This window comes from Centropristis striata, chromosome 19, assembly GCF_030273125.1.
Source record: "Centropristis striata isolate RG_2023a ecotype Rhode Island chromosome 19, C.striata_1.0, whole genome shotgun sequence".
Classification (NCBI taxonomy): Eukaryota; Metazoa; Chordata; class Actinopteri; order Perciformes; family Serranidae; genus Centropristis; species Centropristis striata.
This window is the reverse complement of record NC_081535.1, coordinates 24,657,007-24,678,565: the sequence shown is the minus strand read 5'-3', so window position 1 is coordinate 24,678,565 and position 21,559 is coordinate 24,657,007. Positions and strand designations below refer to the sequence as shown.

The window sequence follows — 21,559 nt, the reverse complement described above, 5'->3', positions numbered from 1 at the left end:
TTGACGTCTCAGGTTTACCTCGCTAAAAAAATAGCCTGACTTTGGAGTGTTATTTAAACCCCTTCCTGATGACGTGGTTGGTATTAAAGGATTCCTCAGATCCTCTAGTTTCATAAATCAAAACCTTCTGTAGTCTTAAGCAGGCTTTAAATAGAACATATTGTGCTCATTTAAAGGTTTTAACTCTATGGAGTCTTGGGCTATTTTGTCAATTTTTGAATCCTTTTCATCCTGCCTGTATACACCACTTAAACAAAATCCAGTCACACTAGAATAAAAACCAGAGTTGGATGACAGGATCACACACAATCACATTCAAGCATTTTTTGTGTCTTGTGTGTTAAGCTTAACAATTTTGGTCATTTTTTCTTTTTTGGTCATGTATTTTTTTAGTCCAACATAAAATGTGATTTTGAATTTTTTTTTTTACTTTACTTAAACACTTTCATGCTCAATAAAGAGTTTTAATTGTTGCAAATGTGAACAAAGGTTGCAAATATAACATATAAGAGGGTGACATCCAGTTCTATCATTTTATACTAAATATACTTGAGCTTGTCTCCAGTTTTACTTGGTATATCATCATCAAACTGAAACTGGCCTCATGGAGTTTACAGTCAGAACTTTAGAGGTAAAATTTACAGTAGGGCTCCACGCTGCTTTGTTTTCTAGTCTGGATGTGATGAAGAAGTCATGATTTGGAGCTTTTGGTGACTCCAGAGGGTTAATGTTTGTGCTCAGTGAAGGTTAACATCCAAGTGTTCCTTTAAACTTCCAATATCTTTATTAGTATCCACCTTAAAAATTTGATAGCACCAACCTTACCAACATTAAATCCAACTTCAAGTCAAGGGCTTCAGTTAATCATAGTTTAATAAACTTTCTTATAACAGAAATCAACTAATGCGGTTTTGTTCATCCTGTAGTAAAAAAAAAAGCCATTTGAGAGAAAATTGATCAATAACCTCCAAAAATACCTCTCCTTTTCCAAACTCTGACACCTCATGTTACCATGCATGCAAACTAACACACATCAAAGCAGGATTGATACTTGCTGTTAATGCAGACACAATATTAGTTAGCTATTAAATGTTTTCGCAAAACTGGCTGTAAGTAAACACATCAGCTGAGAAATTATATGTGTAACTTGTCAACAAAAAAAAAACAGGCAGATACATTCAGCTCAAATACAAAGAGCCTCACATGATCATTTATCTTTTCACACTTAAAATTGTCAGCAGTGCAATTGGCTAGGTTACATTTCTGGAAAGAAGAAACTAAACAGCCTTTAGGACAAAACCATCAAAATACTGAAATGACTAATAATTTAAACACACAAAAATATAAAATAAAATTAGTTTTCCATGCATTTATGACTTGCAGTGAATGAAGTGAAATACAGTAATGCAGGGCCATTGTTTAACCAAATGCTTGGTGCTTCTAAACACATTCCTGTATTGTCTGTGTATTCTGTCTCATTAAATACACAGAGACATATTTTTAGAGTGAACTTATCTTGCAGTCAGACAGCCCTGTATTAATACATTTACATAGGGGAGATGTGACGCCATTATCTATGCTCTCTTCCTGCAATGTAAAATTGTATTCATGTTACAGGACTGGTGGCTCCGAAAAGAGCGCACACTGCAAAAAACTGTGTCTAAAAACAAGATAAAAGCACTAAATCTGATGGAAATGATCTTGCTGCATGGACAGATAATTTCACTTGACAAGCTTTCTTGAATTAAGATTATTAAATTTAGAAATAAGCAAGAAATAAACTCTTAAAACAAGATGAATCATCCAACACTTCTAAATCTAAGGTTTTTTTTTTTGCAGTGCAGATAAAGGCTCTACTTAGACAGGGTTGGCTAATGGCCAGATAAAGTGGTTAAAGTATTCAAATACTAAACTGATATTGATTTTATTTTTAGGTGATGGTGGTAATATACTGATTATGGTACTTTATCCAACCCCTCAAAATCTCTAATCTATCTATTAGTATGAAATGTTTCTTGTACTCATGGTTTACCTGTTTTGATCATTACAGCACAAATTCCAAGTTATGCAACTTCTAAATCAGACGTATTCAGTAAAAAGTTGTTAAAAGGGTAGTGGGAAGACAGGCTGAATTAAGGACCTGCTTTTGAGGATGCACTGTAGGCACAAGAGTATTTCACATGTAGCTTAACTCAAAAACAACTTTTCTTCACTCATACATGTGGAACTGACTACAATTTGTATCACTTTGACTGCAACATCTGTTGCAGTCAAAGTGATACACTTTACTTTGAAAAACCCAAGAGGGTTGCAGAACCTAGTGACAGCAATTCACAGAAGCTTGGTTACATATGGAACTCTTGTTTGACGTTGTCCATTGAAAGTGATAGCGCCTTTGTTCAAGAGGAGTTGGGTTGCAATTTCACCATGTAACACTGCTGAAAACTGTATTTATGCAGATTCAACCTATGCTTTAAAACCCAGAAAGTGTAAATGCTCAAAACTCAGAAAATAAATCTTGATATTATCACAATAAATGTTACACCTAGCTGCAGTGGAAAATACACTGTATTGATTAAAGCAAAATTCAACAAAACAGGGCAATTAATCTGAATTTTATTGAATTTGCAATATTGAGTAGAGCAATATCCAAATTGCAGGAGGCTCATTATTTGTTGTTAAGATCAGTTGATGAAAAAATTTTCTATTTGTGATTCATTGCATGCCCATAGTTAATCACAAATTGAAAATGTACTTTAAAGGGAGTATTTCATCACATTATAACACCATAGTGGTTACAGGGTTATGCACATTTTCATAGATCTGGAGTTACAACCAGTAACCACTACCTGAGGTAACGGTAACTGCTGTCAAGTGTTCAGTGAGCTCAACCATCATAGTCTGTCTCAACTGCGCCACTATTTGTGGAACAACTTTATCTTCGATAACATAGTGATCATTTCACACAGAACCTCATCTTCCACAATGTTTACTGGCCTACCGCAAGCTACATATTACAGGGCTTAAGGGACTGTCTGCATTGGCCATTTGCTTGGCTAGAAAATTGTATCTTAGTCTAAATCCTATGGTAACTCAGCTCACATTGATAGTTATTGCAAGTAACTTTGATCTTGTTGACAGACCCATCAGACAGGCCATTATAGCTGAACATCGTGTTTGAATGACCTTTTTCTTTGCTTGCTAGTCACCATCTGAGTTTGGGCAAAGGATAAAGGATTATTATAACAAAACCTGCATTAAAACGAATTTGCATTAATAATTAATTTAATTGCCTTTGACTGCTCTAGTCAAAATACCTGTCTGAATCAATCAGCCTACAAATTGAATTTAGAGATTTAAAAAATGTTTTTGTTTGGTACGTTTTGTCACAAAACAGGTGTAAATATAGTAGAGCTGCAACAATTAATCGACAAATCGTACAATAATCGATTATTAAATTAATCGTCAACTATTTTGATAATCGAATAATTGGTTTGAGCAGTTTTTTAAAGACAAAAGTCCAAATTCTCAGCTTCTTCAATGTGAATATTTCTGGTTTCTTTGTTCCTTTATGACAATAAACTGAATCTCTCTTTGGTTTGTGGACAAAACAAGAGATTTGAGGACGTCATCTTGTGGTTTGGGAAACACTGATTGATATTTTTCAACACTTTCACATCGATAATGAAAATAATCGTTAGTTGCAGCCCTACAATATGGTATGTTAATGTATTTTTCTATGAAAATGATAATTTAGCAAAATGATCATTCCCTCTAACGTTGCATTTGTGATATGATTATATCAGCCAAAATAATAGCAAAAGCAAAATAAATACTTTTTCCTATATGGTTCAGCCCTATGAGAAAGTGCAACAGAAAAGTTGAGTGAATATATGAGGACATGTGATTTCAAAGCCACCTTCCAGAAGAAACATAGCAGCAGATTAAATCAGTATCCATATCATAGCTCCACACACATTTCATGTAACAATCACACTTTAAAAATGAATACAAACAGAAATTTCACATTTCCATTGAGTTTTCTATATAAATGTTGACCGTTTTAAGTTTCGACTAGCACAGTAATTAAGTTGGCGCAATGTACTCTGCTTCACTGTACATTTAGATGGGTTTTTTTTTTTTTTAATGCGAAGGAGATGTGTTTACGATAAAATGGGTTGATTCTCTTCCTAATAGTTATAATAATAATTGTTATTATTATTTAAATATACATTTTTATATTCCTAGTAATTCATAGTAAGATAATGAGAAAGACACCAAAGTTTTAGCAACAATACCAAAACAAGAAGACTTTTTATCACTAATAAGGAAGACCTAAAAAAAAAAAAAAATAGCAGTCATCAGCAATAGTTGTCAGAAACATAAAACTAGTGGTATGTGTGATCCAGCAGTGTAACCTGTGTCTTTCTGCTAATGTACATACAGTGGTGGAGTGGTTAAAGAATATCTGTGGTAAACAAAAAGCAAAAGTTCCCAAACACAAAGTGTACTCAAAGTTATAGCAGTATATTACAGTAAAATCTAGAGAACAATGAGTCATTCCCCAATAGGATAAGCAGTATAAGCTTAAAAACAAAATCCCATTATGTAACAATTCCTTTTGGATTTCCAACACATGAACATGGATGATTTGCCCTCTGGTGCCATGACTCAGGTCAATGTTAGAGCAGCAGGTGTGTCATGAACGAGAAAGGCAAATATGATGGCTGCTCCTCAGCTTCCATTTTATAGAGAAAAGGCCAAACAAGTACCCTCCATCACAATAAGGTATCCTTTTCTTGATTGGAACATTGGTTGGTTGGTTGGTTGTGTGACAGGCAACAATGCTTCACGATTCTTTTTGAGAAAAGAAATGCATTTTAATATTATACGAGTTCGATTCCTTTCGATTTTCTTGAGTAAGAAAAGTCTGCTGTGTCTGACGACGGTCAATTTCATCTTCTAAAAGCTCATCAGCTGTGTCCGTAGTGGTTTTGGCCAGACCCAGAGTCGGTCCTGTTATGCTTCTGTCTTTCTCTCAGTGTTTTCAGTTTCCTCTTCAACACCACAACTAACACAAAGAGACCATGATGATGTTGATGATGAGCCCCAGAGTTAGGAAATTCATCTTTTTTTGTTGTTCTGGGTTGTTGTTTTTTCTTTTTCAGGACTGTTTGTTGTGGGTAGGTACTCAGTAGTTGTTTTAAGGTCTCTCCTGCTGGTCTCTGATGGGGAGAGTGTAGAGGGGTGATGAGGGGATCCTTAGGCCTCAGAACTCAGAGAGGTCCTCGTTGGACTGGGAGGGAGGCGAGCTGCGGCACTGTGCTCTGTGCGGAAACTGTAATCATACTGACAGAGGGAGAAAACGTTAAAACATTGAAAACATTATAACCAAGTCTGCAATGAATTTGTCAAATCAAAACATCAGCAAATAATCTGTTTGCATTTCTATTTTTTTCTTGCAGAATATTTCTATTTGCTGAGACGTTAAATGGCAATGTGGATTCATAACACCTGGAAAAAAAACTAAAGTAGTTTGATCATTAAACATGTTTCCTATGTAAATTTTGTGAAAAGAATTAGAACATTTCCTAAAGCATAAAAAACAACCCAGCCAGGATTGTATATCTGTCTGCCTCCATGTTCCCACATTTCAGCTAATACTATACTATACTAACACTATACTAATAATATACTAATGCTATACTAATACTATACTATACTGCCCTACAAATGCTCAAATGTTATGCTCAAAAATCATGATAATTTATTTTACCTTTGACCCCAAAAACATAGTTACTGCATTGCTGTAAAAGGTTCTAATAGTGATGCACAAACAGAGTGCAGTAACAACAATGTTGTTGTCTTCTTTCAGCTTTTATATTTTGTTTTCAGTGAATAAACATTTTCAAAATGATTTTGTTATTAGTGTATTTAAAAGTGTTTAACAACTCCATTCAAAGACTTGTGTATTTTCGACTTAATATTAAAAAGAAATGTTATAATTTAGTCTTAATATAATTTTATCTCACTTTTTTACTTCATCACTATCTAGATAATAATTTCCCTTTCAAATAAACTTATAATTGATATTATTTTTATGTTTTAATTTGTATATGTATATATATATATATATATATATATATATATCCAAAGCAGACTGTGGTAAGTGCTGCTTGGTTTTGAAATAAAGCAAATTTCAAATATAAAACTTTGTCACAAGATAAAACAGACATCAAGGAGTTCATTTTTAGTTATAACTCAATTTTGACCAAAAATGTAGTTACTGCAGTTAGACTTTGTAGGCTCACTGCTTTTAAATATTTAGATAACATAAAGCCGTGTTGTTAAACCAAGACATGGTCTTGAGGAGGCAACATTAACATACTGAACAAATTAAACTGCTAACATTAATGCTCCTGCATGGCATTTTACAAGTTATATTCTTCATCTACTCATTTGCATATGTTGAGTGTGGACAGTGTGTGTGCACATAAAGCCCATTGGGCCTGGTGGTTCTGACCCTCTGATGGTTAGATTGTTTAGCATTAAATAAGTGTTGTGTTTGCAATTTTAAAATTGGGTTCTATTACATCACAAGATTGATTTTTATTTGATTAATCGTTAAGACCAAGACAAAAATTTAAAAATGAAATACATTTGTAATAAAGTGGAATTCTCCTACATGTTGTAATATCAGCAGAACTATACCAACTATAACTTGATTAGATTGTCTGCTCACCTCTTTCTCAATCTCAGCCAGTGACTTGATCGTAATCCCCATCAGATCAACCTGCTGCAGCTGATGAAGAGCAGTGACAGTTAGTCAAGCTATGAAAACATAGCTTTATGCATAGTTCATTTATACAAGCCCAATACGCAAACAGTGGGAGTAAAACGTAAATAAAAAACAAAATGCATTAAATTTAGAATTCAGTGTATATTTACAAAAACAAAGGTTCATCAATTTGAACATAAAATGTATAAAAAGTTGTACAACCATTAATTAGTATTATCCTGGGTGGTCTGTAGCGTAGTGGGTTACACAGGCGCCCCATGTATAGAGGCTACAGTCCTCGCTGGAGCCGGGTTCGAATCCGGCCTGAGTTCCCTTTGCCGCATGTCCTCCCCTCTGTCACCCCCTTTCTATCTGTCTCTCACTTTCAATAAAGCATGTAAAATGCCAAAAAAATAATCTTTAAAAAAAAAAATTAGTATTATCCTTACTTATCTAAGTTGACAGTTATGATAGTCCAAACTTCTGTAGAATCAGGGACTGGCTAACCAGTCTTACACAAAGGTTTCAAAAGGGAGCAGAGGTGTTTAACCCTTGAGGGACCTCAGGCCGGATTCCAACCCAGGTCTCTCTTGAAATGAGGCCTAATTTTGTATATTTGACTTAAATTGACCAACAACAATGAAAAAAATATGAAAATTATACATCAATGTGTTGGTCATGAGTTGCATTAAAAGGTGAAAAAAAAAAGTTGGTAATAATTTTTTCTACATGTCCTAAAACCAGTCTAATGTCATGGGGTCCTTTTTGACCCCTGAGGAGCATGGGTGCAATAAAAATGTATAAAACACGTAAAAATGTATGAAGAAAGTTGAAATTTATATAATCTATAAAGTTACAGAGGGTTGAAAATGATTTGGGGTCAAAAAGGAGCCCAAGAGTACAGGAGGGTTAAGCACATAACTGGACAGTAGGATGGTGAGCTGCCACCAAAGGGCTACGGACTCAGACAACTTACATCAGATGAGGCACAGGCAAACTTCTCGGAGATCATGAAAGGCACTCCATCCATTGCTGCAAGAAACAGTAGAAATGAATGCTCCATAAAATGGTATTTTACAATAGCATTAAAGGAATAACAAAGTATGTATTTTTGCAAACTTCCAAAAAAGCAAAAGTAACAGTAAGGGCTTAATTTAATAGCATGTGCCAAGGACGAGAACAAAAGGGCAGTTGTTATGGTAATTTGTGTCTTTTTATTCACTGATTGGAGGTGGGAAGAAACAGTAATTTAAAAATACTCTTGATCTTGATCTAGTTTTGGAACACACGGACTGTTATGCTGCTCATACATGAACCAAAGTGGCATGTGGAGGTTCTCACAAAGAACCAGGGGATAGGCCTATATAAGCATTTTTTTACTTCAGCCTACTCCCTTTTTTTTGGACCAAAATTATAACAGGAAATGCGTAGTGAATATTAAGTTAACTGGTTCTTATGTCTATCTTATTACTTAGACGGGACAGATGCATGTATATGTATAGGGCTATATATACTGTATGTGTGTATATGTTTATATGTACATCTGTATAATGGTGTCTATGTGAGTATGTATACATATATGCATCTAGCCTACGCTGTTATAGTTTATGTTGTTGTTTGTTTTTTGGTTCGAAAAGAAGAATTCATTTTTAAAAAATAAAATTAAAAAAAGTGCTAAGAGGCTGAGCGAATTATAATGTAGATAAACAGTAGGCCTGTCACAATCAAGAAATGTTAGTTGACTATTATTATTAGTTGACTAATTATTTATTTTTTCTTGTACAAATACTTGCAATAAATGATTTCATTGTTTTTTTCTGTTAACTTTATGGTCATATATTGTGTAACTAAGCATAATGTATATTTTCATCGCTTAAAATATATTTAACACTATAGTCATTATATTTTCAACATTTTGTTGTTCCAGATGTCTTATTTAATATGAGGGTGTATGTGTGATAATGTCACAGTCAAATGAAACAATGTATTAAGGTACAAGTGACACAAATATGGCAATGTGTACATTTAAACTGGGTTGATTATATGCATTTTGGCAAATTAAAGGTAGACTACATCATCTGTGTGGCTACAGCTCATAATCCAACTTGTATTGCATTTAGTATACAACGTGATTATCACAATATGTTATGTTTGTTTATAAATGGACTAATGGAGAAAGCCAGGGCCACGATTCACTGCTGAGCTAAATCCAGCAACAGAGTTGCTACAATCTCATTCATGGCCTTGCTCTCATTACATTTAACTGGAGACAGTAAGATCACTTGTTGCTTTCTGTCCCTTCTGCTCGTACGGAGTTGGGTAAAAGGCTATTTGTTTACTCTGCACCTTATGCTGGAATATGCTACAGAAAGACTGGAAACTAACTGACTTAATTCCTTTGAGCACTTTTAAATCCAAACTGAGAGTTATTGAGGCCAATTCCACAACATGCACTTGTTTCTCATAACACGTTTAATGTCTGTGTCTTATGTAAATATGTAACTGTATTTTGTGTTTGCTGCCTGCCCAGGGCTCCCTTGAAAAAGAGGTTCTTAATCTCAATGGGATAGTTCCTGGTTAAATAAAGGTTAAATAAAAAAAATAAAAAACAGCCTGCTGAGTCAAGTGCGTCACCTAGTGGCAAAGTTCAGAGCACTGAAATTAATACAGGAAGTGTAGCCTTCATTTGTAGCATAATGCACAAACAAAAATTCAACAGAGCAAAAGGAAATCTGTCAGAAAACAACAAGGCTAAATATAAAAATAAATAAATATACTAAAGTATAACCAAATACACTTCTCAAATGGAGAGAATAAAACATATATCCACACATATATTTTAAACAACTGGTTTTACAACTGAAGGCTGTCTACCAAATCTAATGAAAAAGTGGTTCGAGGAGTTAAATGTAGATGGAAGGTTGTTTTTGACAAAAAAAAATTTAAATCCAACCAGGAAACAACATGCCATGTTCTATTCAAACCATTTGTTTGCAAATTATCTTACAATCCCATTTCCAAATCCAAATCAATGCTTATTCTGATCCAAGGCCTATATGGGATTTAGGGTAAACAGGTTAACTGGTATCAGGTGATAGTATCATAATTGGGTATGAAAGATGCATCCTAAATGTTAATGGTAAGGGTTATATTGTTACATTTTAAACAATATCCTAACTTTTTTTGGTTGTAGCAGAAGGTAGCATTGCAGTGTGTTTTAGGCTTTTTGTCAGTGAATAAAATCTACAACAACTCCTCAAGACCAGAGTCAAGTTCCCATTTCTTTTCTTTCTTTTACCTTTAAGGTAGACCAGCTATTTTCATTGTAGTGACAAGCTGCTACTTTTGCCTCTGCCCAGGCTCAGTTAACGTGGAATGAACTCTAAAATCAACCAGCTAGTTTCATTTTAGTGACAAGCCACTTCTCTGAGTTGATTTGGTTTGTGCTGCATCATACACCAGTTACTTCAAGAACAAAGCTGATGGCTTTGTTTCAAACAAACAGCAGCACTATTGTACCCACTGTAAGATGATGGTTGTCATAACATGGCAGGGCAGGAAATTAATTATTCTTAATTGCTAGGTGCATTGGATTTAAATGTGATTTAAAAGTGCACAGATCCGATATAATAAAAGCATCAACATACTAAACAACTTTGCTTTAATAGCTTTAAAAGTACTTTTGTACCTCTGCAAAGTCTTGCTGTTGCCAGATTGGTCTATTTAAGTCCAAAATTATGTTAAAGTTGAGAGAGAATTTATTTTTTTAAAGAAAAAAGATTTGAACAAGAAAATTAAAATTTGTTTGTGAAAAAAAGGCAGTACTACTGTGGCTGTCTGCCGTGTGCATGAATAGCTACATTGATGCATTTTCTAAACCACAAATTAGACAAGAATAAGCTGCAAGAAGAACAGCAGTTAGACCCAGCGCTGGCCACCAGTCTGCTGTTGGGCTAATTTTCTGTTAAGTGTAGTATCAAAGAGGCAAGCAAACAATACAAAAGCTGCAATCAAATTAGTGGATATCTGGGTAGTTAGCTATCTTGCTAATTCTGACATCCTTTCATGCTACACTGGCTAAGGAAAAAGATCCGTTAAGTTGTTAAATTTCACCAATTTAGTGGCTGGCTAGTTAGTTAGCAATGTTGTCACTAACACCAACCACGGCGCAGAGGGAGAAAAAAGTTAAAAAAGGTCTACAGTCTTTAAATTAGGTTATATATGATAGGGCATTATTATATTTGTTTATTTTGTAATGTGAAGTATGTAGATCATTTAAAAGATGTGTTTATGTTAATAAATAAACCTATGCAAGTAGTTTTGTTTCTTGTACTGGTTTGCCCTCTTATGGATGTAATATTCAATAATATATTATCACACTAATGCGTTTCTTACAAGGAATATTCAAACCTTTTTGGCTCTCTTTGAAAGCCCTAATATTTGAAGTACTTTTACACACAATAAGTAACTCTAACACACATTTCAAAAGACATTTGTTTTTTGGTGGAGACGATGTTGAAAAGACGACCAATTGCTGACCTGAAATAGCATACAAGTTGGAGTTCTGGTGCTCATAGTCTGGTCTGGTTGTGTTCTTCCCTCTGAAGCTGGCTGGGAGGGTCATTGAAATATGCCTTAGGACATAAACAACAACAGCAACAAAAACAGTTAGTTTTGGTGGGAGAAAAAACACTTGCCTCCTTCAAATCCATACTGTGCTGCTGTTCAATTGTGTGTCTTCTGAAAGTCTTAATTTAATTTAATTTAATTTACATAGCCCAGAATCACAAATAACAGATTTGTTTCATAGGACTTTATAGACCGCACAGGGTACAAAATCAATCAAATCAAATCAAAATTACTTTATTTATCCCAGAGGGGAAATTCAGTAACTCATAATTCAGTACCCCATATCATTTGATCCTTTTGGGAGGCGCGCTATGACAATTCCTTAAATCTGCATATAGATGACTTCCAGTGGAGCGAGCACCTAAGATGGCCGCGTAGGGGAATCCGCTACGAAGCAATTCACCGTACCCCCTCCTTTATATAATGATTGACATATCCTTGGTAACAGTAGCCGTGTTTCCACTACAGTCTAATACCCGAAATGAGGCGGGTCTCACTTGCCGAAACGCCCCAAATTTGAATATGAGCCCTCCCGAGCGGCCCTTTGACCAGACTTTTTTTGGCCCTGTAGAAGAGCAGGGCCGTTTTTCTCCCCTGAAAAAAGCCTGGTTGCTGAGCAGGATGTGACGTAGTACTCGATGCCACAACAACACATGCCGTTTGAAAAAGCCAGCAAAGTAGAGAGAAGTCACAAGCGACAATAAACATAAGCCCCTTTTATAGTGTGGTCCCGCGAATACCCGATATATTGCTGGAAAGATCTGTGCCAGCTCTTCGCCTTAGGCCGGTCAAAGTGATCCCGCAAAGGCGGGATTTTCTGCCCTTTCATAGTGCAGTCCGACGTTGCGGAACGAGGTGCACAGTAGCACAGTGCTAATAGGCTAATAACAGTTAGCTCTGTAGCAGTACAGTGTGTATGTGCTGCAGGAGGTGTTCACTTAGCGATCTCTGTTTGTTTACAACAAGCACTGGACATTCTGTACACAGTTAGCCATGCCGGTTAATTCACGATCAGCGGCGTACACTTTGTGTACAGTTTGCATGCCCATTTGTTTATGATCAGCGGAGACATAGTGCATAATTTACCATGCTGGTTTGTTTATGATCAGCAGCGGACGTTGTGCACAGTTAGCAACGGCAGCAACAGTTGCGTCTCCCATGTTTAATCCCCCACATATGTGATGTCATGGTTGAAACTGTTGCTAAGCGATTTCGTGACGATTGAAAACCATACGTCCCCTCTGGAGTCTCGTATATCCCTCTGGGGCTTTTTTTTGTAATGGAGACACGTTGAGTGAGAGGCCGTGGCGTGAGACTTTCCCAGCGGCCACTCTTTCCCAGCGGCCACTCTTTCCCCTAATGGAAACACGGCTGGTAAGTCTGTTAGCTCTTCTGTAAAATAACTGAAGATTAAACAGTCTGGTGGCTGTAGGAGCGAAGGATCTTTTATATTTAGCCGTCCTGCAATGGAGAGAGAGGAGCCGTCCACTACTGTTTTTTTGGTCCATAAGTGTAGTGGTGTAGCGGATGACATTTTTTAACAATTACAGTCCGGCTTCCAACCTCTCCATAGCACTGAAACGGCACTACTCAAAATCACCAACGACCTCCTCCTCGCAGCTGATTCCTGTCACAGCCATGTTAATTTGTGTAAAAACAGGACACATGTAAGCTATCTTCATAAGCAAGGATACATCAGACATACGTAACAACACATGTATAAAAAGATGATTAAAATGGACATACTTGGGCATAGAAGCTGCTGGGACTGGGGCTGAGATGGAGGAGGAGCTCACATTCTGGGTGTTGTTAGTGGTTGGAGTATGTGTGGAGTCCTGGGCCCGAGGTACATTACCAATGCGATACCAGATTCCCATGTTGTTAAGCTCTCTGTTTAAAAAGATAATAAACATTAATTGGCAGAAAAAGAGCTGAAAAGATTTCCTAAGATCATTTAGACAAGCTAAATATAAATCATGATTATTTTTGCTCAACCTTATTTTGCACCTTGAAAATGTGGGAACACGTGGCATATTACTTATTTAGTATGTTTCGTTGTTATCATGAGAATCTTCTTTATTGTAGGCTGAATGGCAATGCACAATATAATTATATAAACTCACGACCACTTAATCATGTACAACTGTTAAACTGCCCTTTAACGTAAGTATCTAATTAACCAATCACATGGCAGCAACTCAATGCATTTTTGGCATGTAGACATGGTCAAGGCGACTGAAGTTCAAAGCGAACATCTGAATGGGAAACAAACGTGATTTAAGTGACTTTGAATGTGGCACGGTTGTTGGTTCCAGATGTGGTGGAGTATTTCAGAAACTGCTGATCTACAAAAAAGTACTTATCATGCACGACCATCTCTAGGGTTTTTAGAGAATGGTCAGAAAAAAGAGAAAATATCGAGTGAGCAGCAGTTCTCTGGGCCAAAATGCCCGAAAATAATCAGACTGGCTCAAGGTGATAGAAAGGCAACAGTAACTAAGGAGGAAAGAAATGCTTCATCAGACTAAGTGGACTTAAATGCTCAGGTCGAGCCTATTGGATAACTTCTGGTGTTTCTGTGTACTTGTTGTGTCTGCTTGCTGCTATTGCTAAATACAGTTAATTGTTAAAGTCACACATTGAAGTGGATAATTGTCTGGCTATGTGCCACAGTCCTTTAAAGTACCTGTGGTGAAACCTGTTCTTAAAAAGGTCCCTCTTGATCCCGGAGTTTTAGCAAACTACAGACCAATATCTAACTTCTCTATTCTATCAAAGATTCTTGAGAAAGCAGTCGCAAATCAGCTATATGACAGTAGCGGGTCACGGTATCGGGTCGGTAGCGAAGTGTCGAACCGAAGACAGGCTACTGTTGTAGCCCTCCAACAGCATCAGGCGTTCTTGTCTGCCTCTCAAAATCACCATCCATCTTTTTGTTCTTTTTCATAGAAAATGCCAGTTTCCCGCCTTTCTCCACTTGTTTATTATGATGTAATAGATCAACCGGAAAGGGGGCAGTATTAACCCTCTGAAACAACGCATATAAATACCTAGTGTTGAGGAGGAGGACACGTTCCCGTCAGTTATTCCATTTTCTCAGTTGCATGTAAACTAGGACAAGGACATTAGACGCCATAATCGAATTTTAAGCAAAGCTTGATTAAACTGTGCATGTAACGCACTGACTGATATTGATATAGTGATATCAGGAGGGCCTGTACCAGAAGTTGTGTTCCCTTCTATGGATAACTATTTGTCAAGAACGAAAACCCACTATGTCCCATCATGTGATGTCAAGCTGCTCACCCTATAAAAGTGTATTGAGGGGGGGCCTGCTTGGAGCGTCCTAGGATGCGGATGTCACAGATGGCTGCCTCTGTGGAGTCCCGTGGAATAAACTTAATGCACAGTCGCCTCTTCCTGAAGGCCTGTTCCTCTGTGGAACATACAAGAGAGAGAGAAACAGACGTTAAGTTACTACACAGAAAACAGTTAAGAGAACATTAATGTCGGAAAGGCAACACAGTTAGTATTATTAGGGACTAGCACATTTGTTGGATTTGAAGATAATTAATATTAATCCTTTTCAGAAAAACAGGGTTGCCACACAGTGATGCTTCAGTTGCTTTCAGCTTGACTGAATAACTTACGAGTGTCAACAGTCTCCTGGATCGGGATGAAACCCACAGGCAGAGTGTCCTTTATATCGATTAGCTTCATATCCACAAGAACATTGCCTAAATGGCTCTATAGAGAAGAAAAGAAAAATAAAGGAGAAAGGAGTAAACCTAAACAGCTCAAAAAACTTCACCAGATAATTCATTCAAATGTTAGATTTATGATGCAAGATTGTAACATGCTAAGCTAGTTGGTTAGGTGGGTTAACTTACATTTTCTTTAGAGAAGACCCTGGTGAAGCAGAGGTAGCGGGTCACCTTGGATTTGAAAAGGCCGTCCTTCCACAGGTCAGCATCCAGGCCATCTGTTGTTGTAGAGACCTGTAGGGTGTAGGGGTAGTTAAAATGAGACAACAATAACAATATGTTGATGTCACAGGATTCTATTAACCAGTCTCAGACTTAAATCTTTCCAGACATAATGTTCAGGGAAAGTAATTCCCCCAAAGGTGCATGCTTCAGTGCACGAAACAAAATTGTGTGATTAAGCTCAAGAGAGAGTTTTTTTTTTTGTTTCCAACTATTTTATTCTATATTATTTCATCAGAGAAAAAGCCTATAGCAAGAACGTGGTGCTTTTATAAGTCAGATAGGTAAACACAATTTGTTCCGCCACACTTTGTTCTTTTCGAAGTGTCATGATTACAGCCTAACAAATTATTTTGTCCAGTATAATCAAAATTGACCATTATTTTGGGGGTTGATTTTGTAATTCCACCATCTATCTGTGCGTAGTTGTGTTCAGTAACTTACCACATCATATCCAGTGGGTGCCCTGTTCCTGGAGGCTACTACTCCTACTCCAGTGATTGGGTCCATGGGCATCTCTGGCAAAGCTTCAGACAGGTCACGGACCTCAGGCATCTTTGTAAAGTTCTACAACAAAAAGAACAAATTAGACAATCAAACAAATACATTTCTTGGAAAGTGGTCCACAAAAGTAGGAGAACAGTGGATTCACCTGCATTAAAGTCAGTGTACCTTAAATGAAGATAAGCAAAAACCTGCACTTCCATTTACTGTACCTGTACAGCTAGTGAAATGATAGCTAGTGATGTGCCAGTGAAGCCTCACAAACCATTTTCATTATTTTCTGAGTCCACTAGATGGTGCGCTCTATTCAACAAAGAGCTGAAAGCACACTCAATTACCATTGCTTCAGCCTTTTTCTTTAAACCAACAGCACCATCTAGTGGGCTCAGAAAATAATGAAAATGGTTCTCGGTTCTTCGTTGGCACATCACTAATGATAGCTCTGTTGTTATGCTTTGCGTAAATATGCCAAATTGTGTTTTATTTATTATTACACCATATTTAAATATTATTTACAACAGTTGAAATTAAAACAATATATACACTTTTTTTTATTCTTTTATACGCTTGTCAGTCTGAAGCTGTCCACTGCACTCTAGATTCCTTTTGGGTGGAATCTCTACTCACCTTCTTCTTCTCTATTGTTCTATACCTGAGGGCTTGAAGATGGTATGATTTTAAGGGATAGTTGCACCAGTTGTGCTGCTTCTTTCCCTCTCATGTCAGTAAGCCTGCTCTCTGTGGGAGGCGGGGCTCTCACACACACAGTGTGGACACTAGCCAGCTAAAGTGCAGTGAGTGTGGTACTTTAAGCTAAGTTTCCCGATAGCTGCACACCTAAAGTAAGATTATTTAGCCGAATGAGGGAGGAGAAAACCTCAATCAGCCAGTATGAGAATAGTGGCAATACAACAATCCATCCCACCCCATTTTCTCAGCTGGGAACAAAAAACACAGTTGGAATTAAAAGTTCTTCTTTTTTTTCATCCAATATTATTATATTGCTGGCATAAAATGGTCCTAAAACAACATCTGCGATACCATAGTTTATTATGATAGTTTATAGGAAAATATATTGTCCTAAAAAACGTGTTATCATGACCAATCACATACAAATAACCAATCAGTGCCAATCACCCACTAGGTAGCACTATGCCAAAATATGAAAGCTATGAAGAAAAAAAAATGTACACATTCAAAAGTGATGTCACATAGCCTATTTTTTTTCTGTTGATAAAAGTGGTACAGCAGCATACACCTTACAGTTTATGTAAGAGAAATTTGTATGGGTTGGTATAAAGTGCTACACACACGGCGGACAACAAAAATGACTAATGTCCGTTAGCAGGTGGCACTATTATTAAGGCATGAACTTTTTTGCCAGTGACACCAGCATACTTTGTAGCGCATTAAAAACTTGAAAGCCTTCCTCGGCTTGAGCTGAATTTCGTGATTTTTTTTTGTTGCAAAATCACAAATGAGCAATGTGGCTGCACAGACCTGTGCTGCAACAAGACTGTCTTTAGGGTCACTGGCGAGATGATCTCAACAGTGGCAGGTGAGGGGGGGATCACTTAGGTTAAAGACTGTAACCAGAGGTTACAGACTTTAGTTTGCGTCCCCTCCACCTGGTCTCAACAGGATACTGCAATCGACGCTCATATTTTGCAGGAAGTATATAAAAAACAAGGGAGCTATTCGAATGGTTCAGCTGGAGTAGGGCTGGGCGATATATTGATATAAAAAAATATATCAATATATTTCTCAAAGATAATTTTTTTGGCATTTTACTGCTTTATTAGATAGTGACATGCAGCAAAGGAACGTCAGGCCGAATTTGAACCCGGGTCTGCTGCAGCAAGGACACGGCCTTAATGGTAGGCGCTCTACCAGTGTGAGCCACCGTGACGCCTCGATATATTTCTAAATGTGATATAGAATGGACCATATCGCATATATCAACATAGTTCAAAAATGTTTTCTTTCCTTATATATATTTAGTCATGTTTAGTTATTTTGTCATCTTTGTTATTCTTTTCTCATATTAATATATTTATTTCAGAAAAAGATTAGCCTATTTTATTTCATTGGCTATTTTTATTTTAGATTTTTTTTTTTTATTTAGAGCACTTTATGGAGTTTTGTTGTAAAACAGTATCTATGTTCACTTAAATAAACGGTTTCAATAAAACTACTTGTGACATGTCATATTTGGCTTTGGCTTTGACTTTTACTGAACATTTGCTCTTACTTTGCGATAAAAATATCGGGATATATATCGTATATCAATATTCAGCCTAAATATATCGGGATATGACTTTTGGTCCATGTCACCCAGCCATAAGCTAAAGCAGTTTCTATTTGAGATATTTTCTAGTTCCAAAGAAGGGCGAGGTTCTGCGTCCAATACTGGATCTGTGTGCTCTAAACAAATGAGACTGTTCAAGTTCAGAGCTCTGATACGCTTTGTGTGACAAGGAGATTTGTTTATATCCGTAGATCTGAAAGACACTTACTTTCACATCCCTATTCATCCCCCTCGCATAAAACATCTCAGGTTCACAGTCCGTGTGTTTGTAAAACGCACCAATGCTGCTTGGTAACATACTAAGACATCTGGTTGTCTGACAGGTCAAGGACTGAAGTAGCCTTGAGCAAGGCACCTTTTTAATAAGTGCTGCCAGATGCTCCTCTGTCGGAGACAGAGTTCTTACTAAATGTAAAGGATTGCAATATAAGCTTTTAAATTAATGTCCTCATATTAATATCTCTCCATTATATTATTTTCATAAAATAGTTGCTATTAGGCTGTACATATCACAGATGTATAAATAAAAAAATTCCAACCTCACCAAAAGTTTGATTGTTCACTAGGGATGCTCCAATCGATCGACCACTGATCATTAACGGCCGATATGGACCCTAAACAGGTTGATCGGTGGGCTCTCAAAGTGTCGATCAGAAAAGCCGATCGCATGTTAATATATATATATGTGTGTGTGTGTGTGTGTGTGTGTGTGTGTGTGTGTGTGAGAGAGAGACATAAACTTCAAACAAAAATGCTTTGCCCTGCTTAGGGGGTACTTGGCTGAAAAATATTTCACAGGGGGTACATCACTGAACAAAGGTTGAGAACCACTGGCTTAGTCCATCAAGAAGGTCCAACACATATGCTGCTGTTACCAAGTAACAAACAGACACTATTTTCCCCAGTTACCAAAAGATTTAAAATTCCCCATGTCTTTCAATCAATACATTTTAATGTGAATAAGGTAATACAAATTTTGGCATTTGGAAAAAAAGATGTTTTTCAGGAAAGGCAATTGGGAAAAGTTTGTGTTTGTACCACCTGCTATATTTATAATACAGAAGATGTATTATCTGATTAATTCAAGTAGATGGAAATACCAACAGAAAACAAAACTCTATTTACATGGTGTACGATATGAAAAATCATCGGCATGCCAAGTGTCTTTAAAAGCACACAGTAAAAAGCGATAAAACCATTCGTGAAACGTTGCTATGCTATAGACACATTTCCTTATATTTATTGAAAATGCTACTTTTTACAACTGGTTTCACCTATACTGCTCCGACATTAATACATTGGAGCAAAGTAATCAGCATGAAACATTTTTATTAAATCTATTGAATAAAAGTATTGCGTAGTGTATAAAGTAGTTATAAACCGAATTCGACAAAATGCCCTTATCCTACTCATTTTTTATTAAGTAGCATCTGTGTTGAAAAGAAAAGCATCAATAACTGGCCCATACATCCACTGAATGTCCTCTTCATAATAATGGAGCTACGCTTGTATGTGTGGTTGAACAGAAATGGCTAACTCTGGAACTTGGGTAACTAACCAAACCGCCAAAATAACAAAAAGGTGAAGGAGCTTGTGTTTGTCACTATTTTCTCTCATTATGACCGTGGTGTAGCTAAGCTATGCGGTACAGCTCTCTGATGCTAATATCAGTCAGCTAACATTAGCCGCTTGTACTGAAGTAGCAACATACAAGCTGCAACAAAAAGGGAAAGCTGTCAATTATAAACGTTGGCTAGGATGTTGCTAGCGTTACCAGTGGCGGAACAGCATCCACCAGACGACTAAAGAGTTAACCATCAGTAATTATCATACCGTTATCCCGGTATTAGTGTCGCTCGAAGAAACCCAGTCTGCGGCGGTGGCTAATGTTGCTAACTGGCCACTAGATGATCGTTCACTTACCCAGAGAGGTGAACAGCTGAACCCGTTTGGTCTCCCTGTGTTTCCTTCTCTTTTCTATCCTCTCTCGCAACTTTTCACAGCTTTAGGAGTGGCTCGCATTTTACGAAATAGCTATAATCTATGAAACAATCCAATGAATAAGCTGTTTTGTATGTATTTGCATGGTTGTTGTCGGGTTAACGGTTCCTACTGTGGTGAAGCTACCCAGCTAGCCTGTAATGCTACTTGAAAACACAGACTGGGTGGAGAGAGATGCTCCTCACTGCAGCGGGGCCGAGCTCAACGTGGGCGGGGCCAAACGTTTAACCCCGCCCACATTGAGTACCGCGTTTCCTGTGTTACTTCCAGTTTTTTTTTATATACAGTCTATGGTTTTTTCCCCCCATTTATTTATTTATTTATTTGGAAAACTTCATACTCGATAAGACTGGGCAGCCCATCATTTTTTAATCTAAAGATCTCATATCTCAAAATTGGAATCTAATAACAAAACAGTATGCTTTATAACAAATCTTTTGCTTCTGATGGGTAAGTTTCACATCCACAAGATGAAGTTTTCCAAATCCCTTTGTTTTTACAATATAATTGAAATTTTATATAGAGACTTTAGAGTTGATGTCAAATAAGAAATGTGAACGCACTCTGCTACACTTTAAAAGCTTATTTTCAGAAACTCCAGAATAGTGTAAGTAAGCACCCTATACCCTCAACAAAAAAGTAGAAATCACGAAAAATTATTAAAAATGAGAAAAAAGTCGAAATCACAAAAAAGTCAAAATAACAAGAAAATAGTCAAAATAATGAGAGAAAAAATGAAGTCACAAGAAATTGTCAAAATGAAAAGAAAAAAGTTGAAGTCACATGAAAAACGTCAAAATAACAAGAAAATAGTCAAAATAATGAGAAAAAGTTGAAGTCACAAGAAAAAAGTCAAAATTATGAGAAAATCGTCAAAATAATGAGAAAAAAACATGAAAAAAAGTCAAAATGACAAAAAAAAGTTGAAATCATGAAAAAAAGTCAAAATAACGAGAAAATAGTCAAAATAATGAAAAAAAAAGTTGAGCCAAATTTTAATAATGTGTGATGCTGTTAGTTGTAGTTATTTCATTCCAGTGGGAGCATGTCTCAAAACTTAACTTTGCTGTATGGAATGACCTCATGATCCTCATGAAATTCTACACCCAGTAACTGGAGATGTAAGTTATTCAGAGGATGTATGGCTTTTCTAGGTACATTGACAATAAGAGTGATGCACAGCAGTTTCCAGAACAGATGTAGTTGCCACTCAATTACCAAAAATACAGACATTTTCAAAAAGTTTTTGAAACCAAATTACAGTATAGGCTTTTCTATGGTGCTTAAGGTCTTGGTGTCTTGATGTGGTATTCTGACCCTGCGACCCTCCGGTTAAAAGCCTGATTCTCTAAC

At 36.7% G+C, this 21,559-nt stretch overlaps 1 protein-coding gene across 1 annotated transcript; it reads right to left on the bottom strand.

Annotated features, from left to right (window-relative positions):
* Window positions 1-765: 765 nt before the first annotated feature.
* mvb12ba (multivesicular body subunit 12Ba) lies at window positions 766-20,403 on the bottom strand. Its single transcript, XM_059357905.1, has 10 exons — window positions 20,129-20,403; window positions 15,838-15,960; window positions 15,298-15,405; window positions 15,058-15,154; window positions 14,714-14,843; window positions 13,154-13,297; window positions 11,318-11,412; window positions 7,755-7,810; window positions 6,743-6,802; window positions 766-5,349 (listed from the first exon to the last, which is right to left on the bottom strand). The coding sequence occupies exons 2-10, from the start codon at window positions 15,946-15,948 to the stop codon at window positions 5,263-5,265; spliced, it is 888 nt and encodes a 295-aa protein (XP_059213888.1). The 5' UTR covers window positions 15,949-15,960; window positions 20,129-20,403; the 3' UTR covers window positions 766-5,262.
* Between the last annotated feature and the right edge of the window lie 1,156 nt (window positions 20,404-21,559).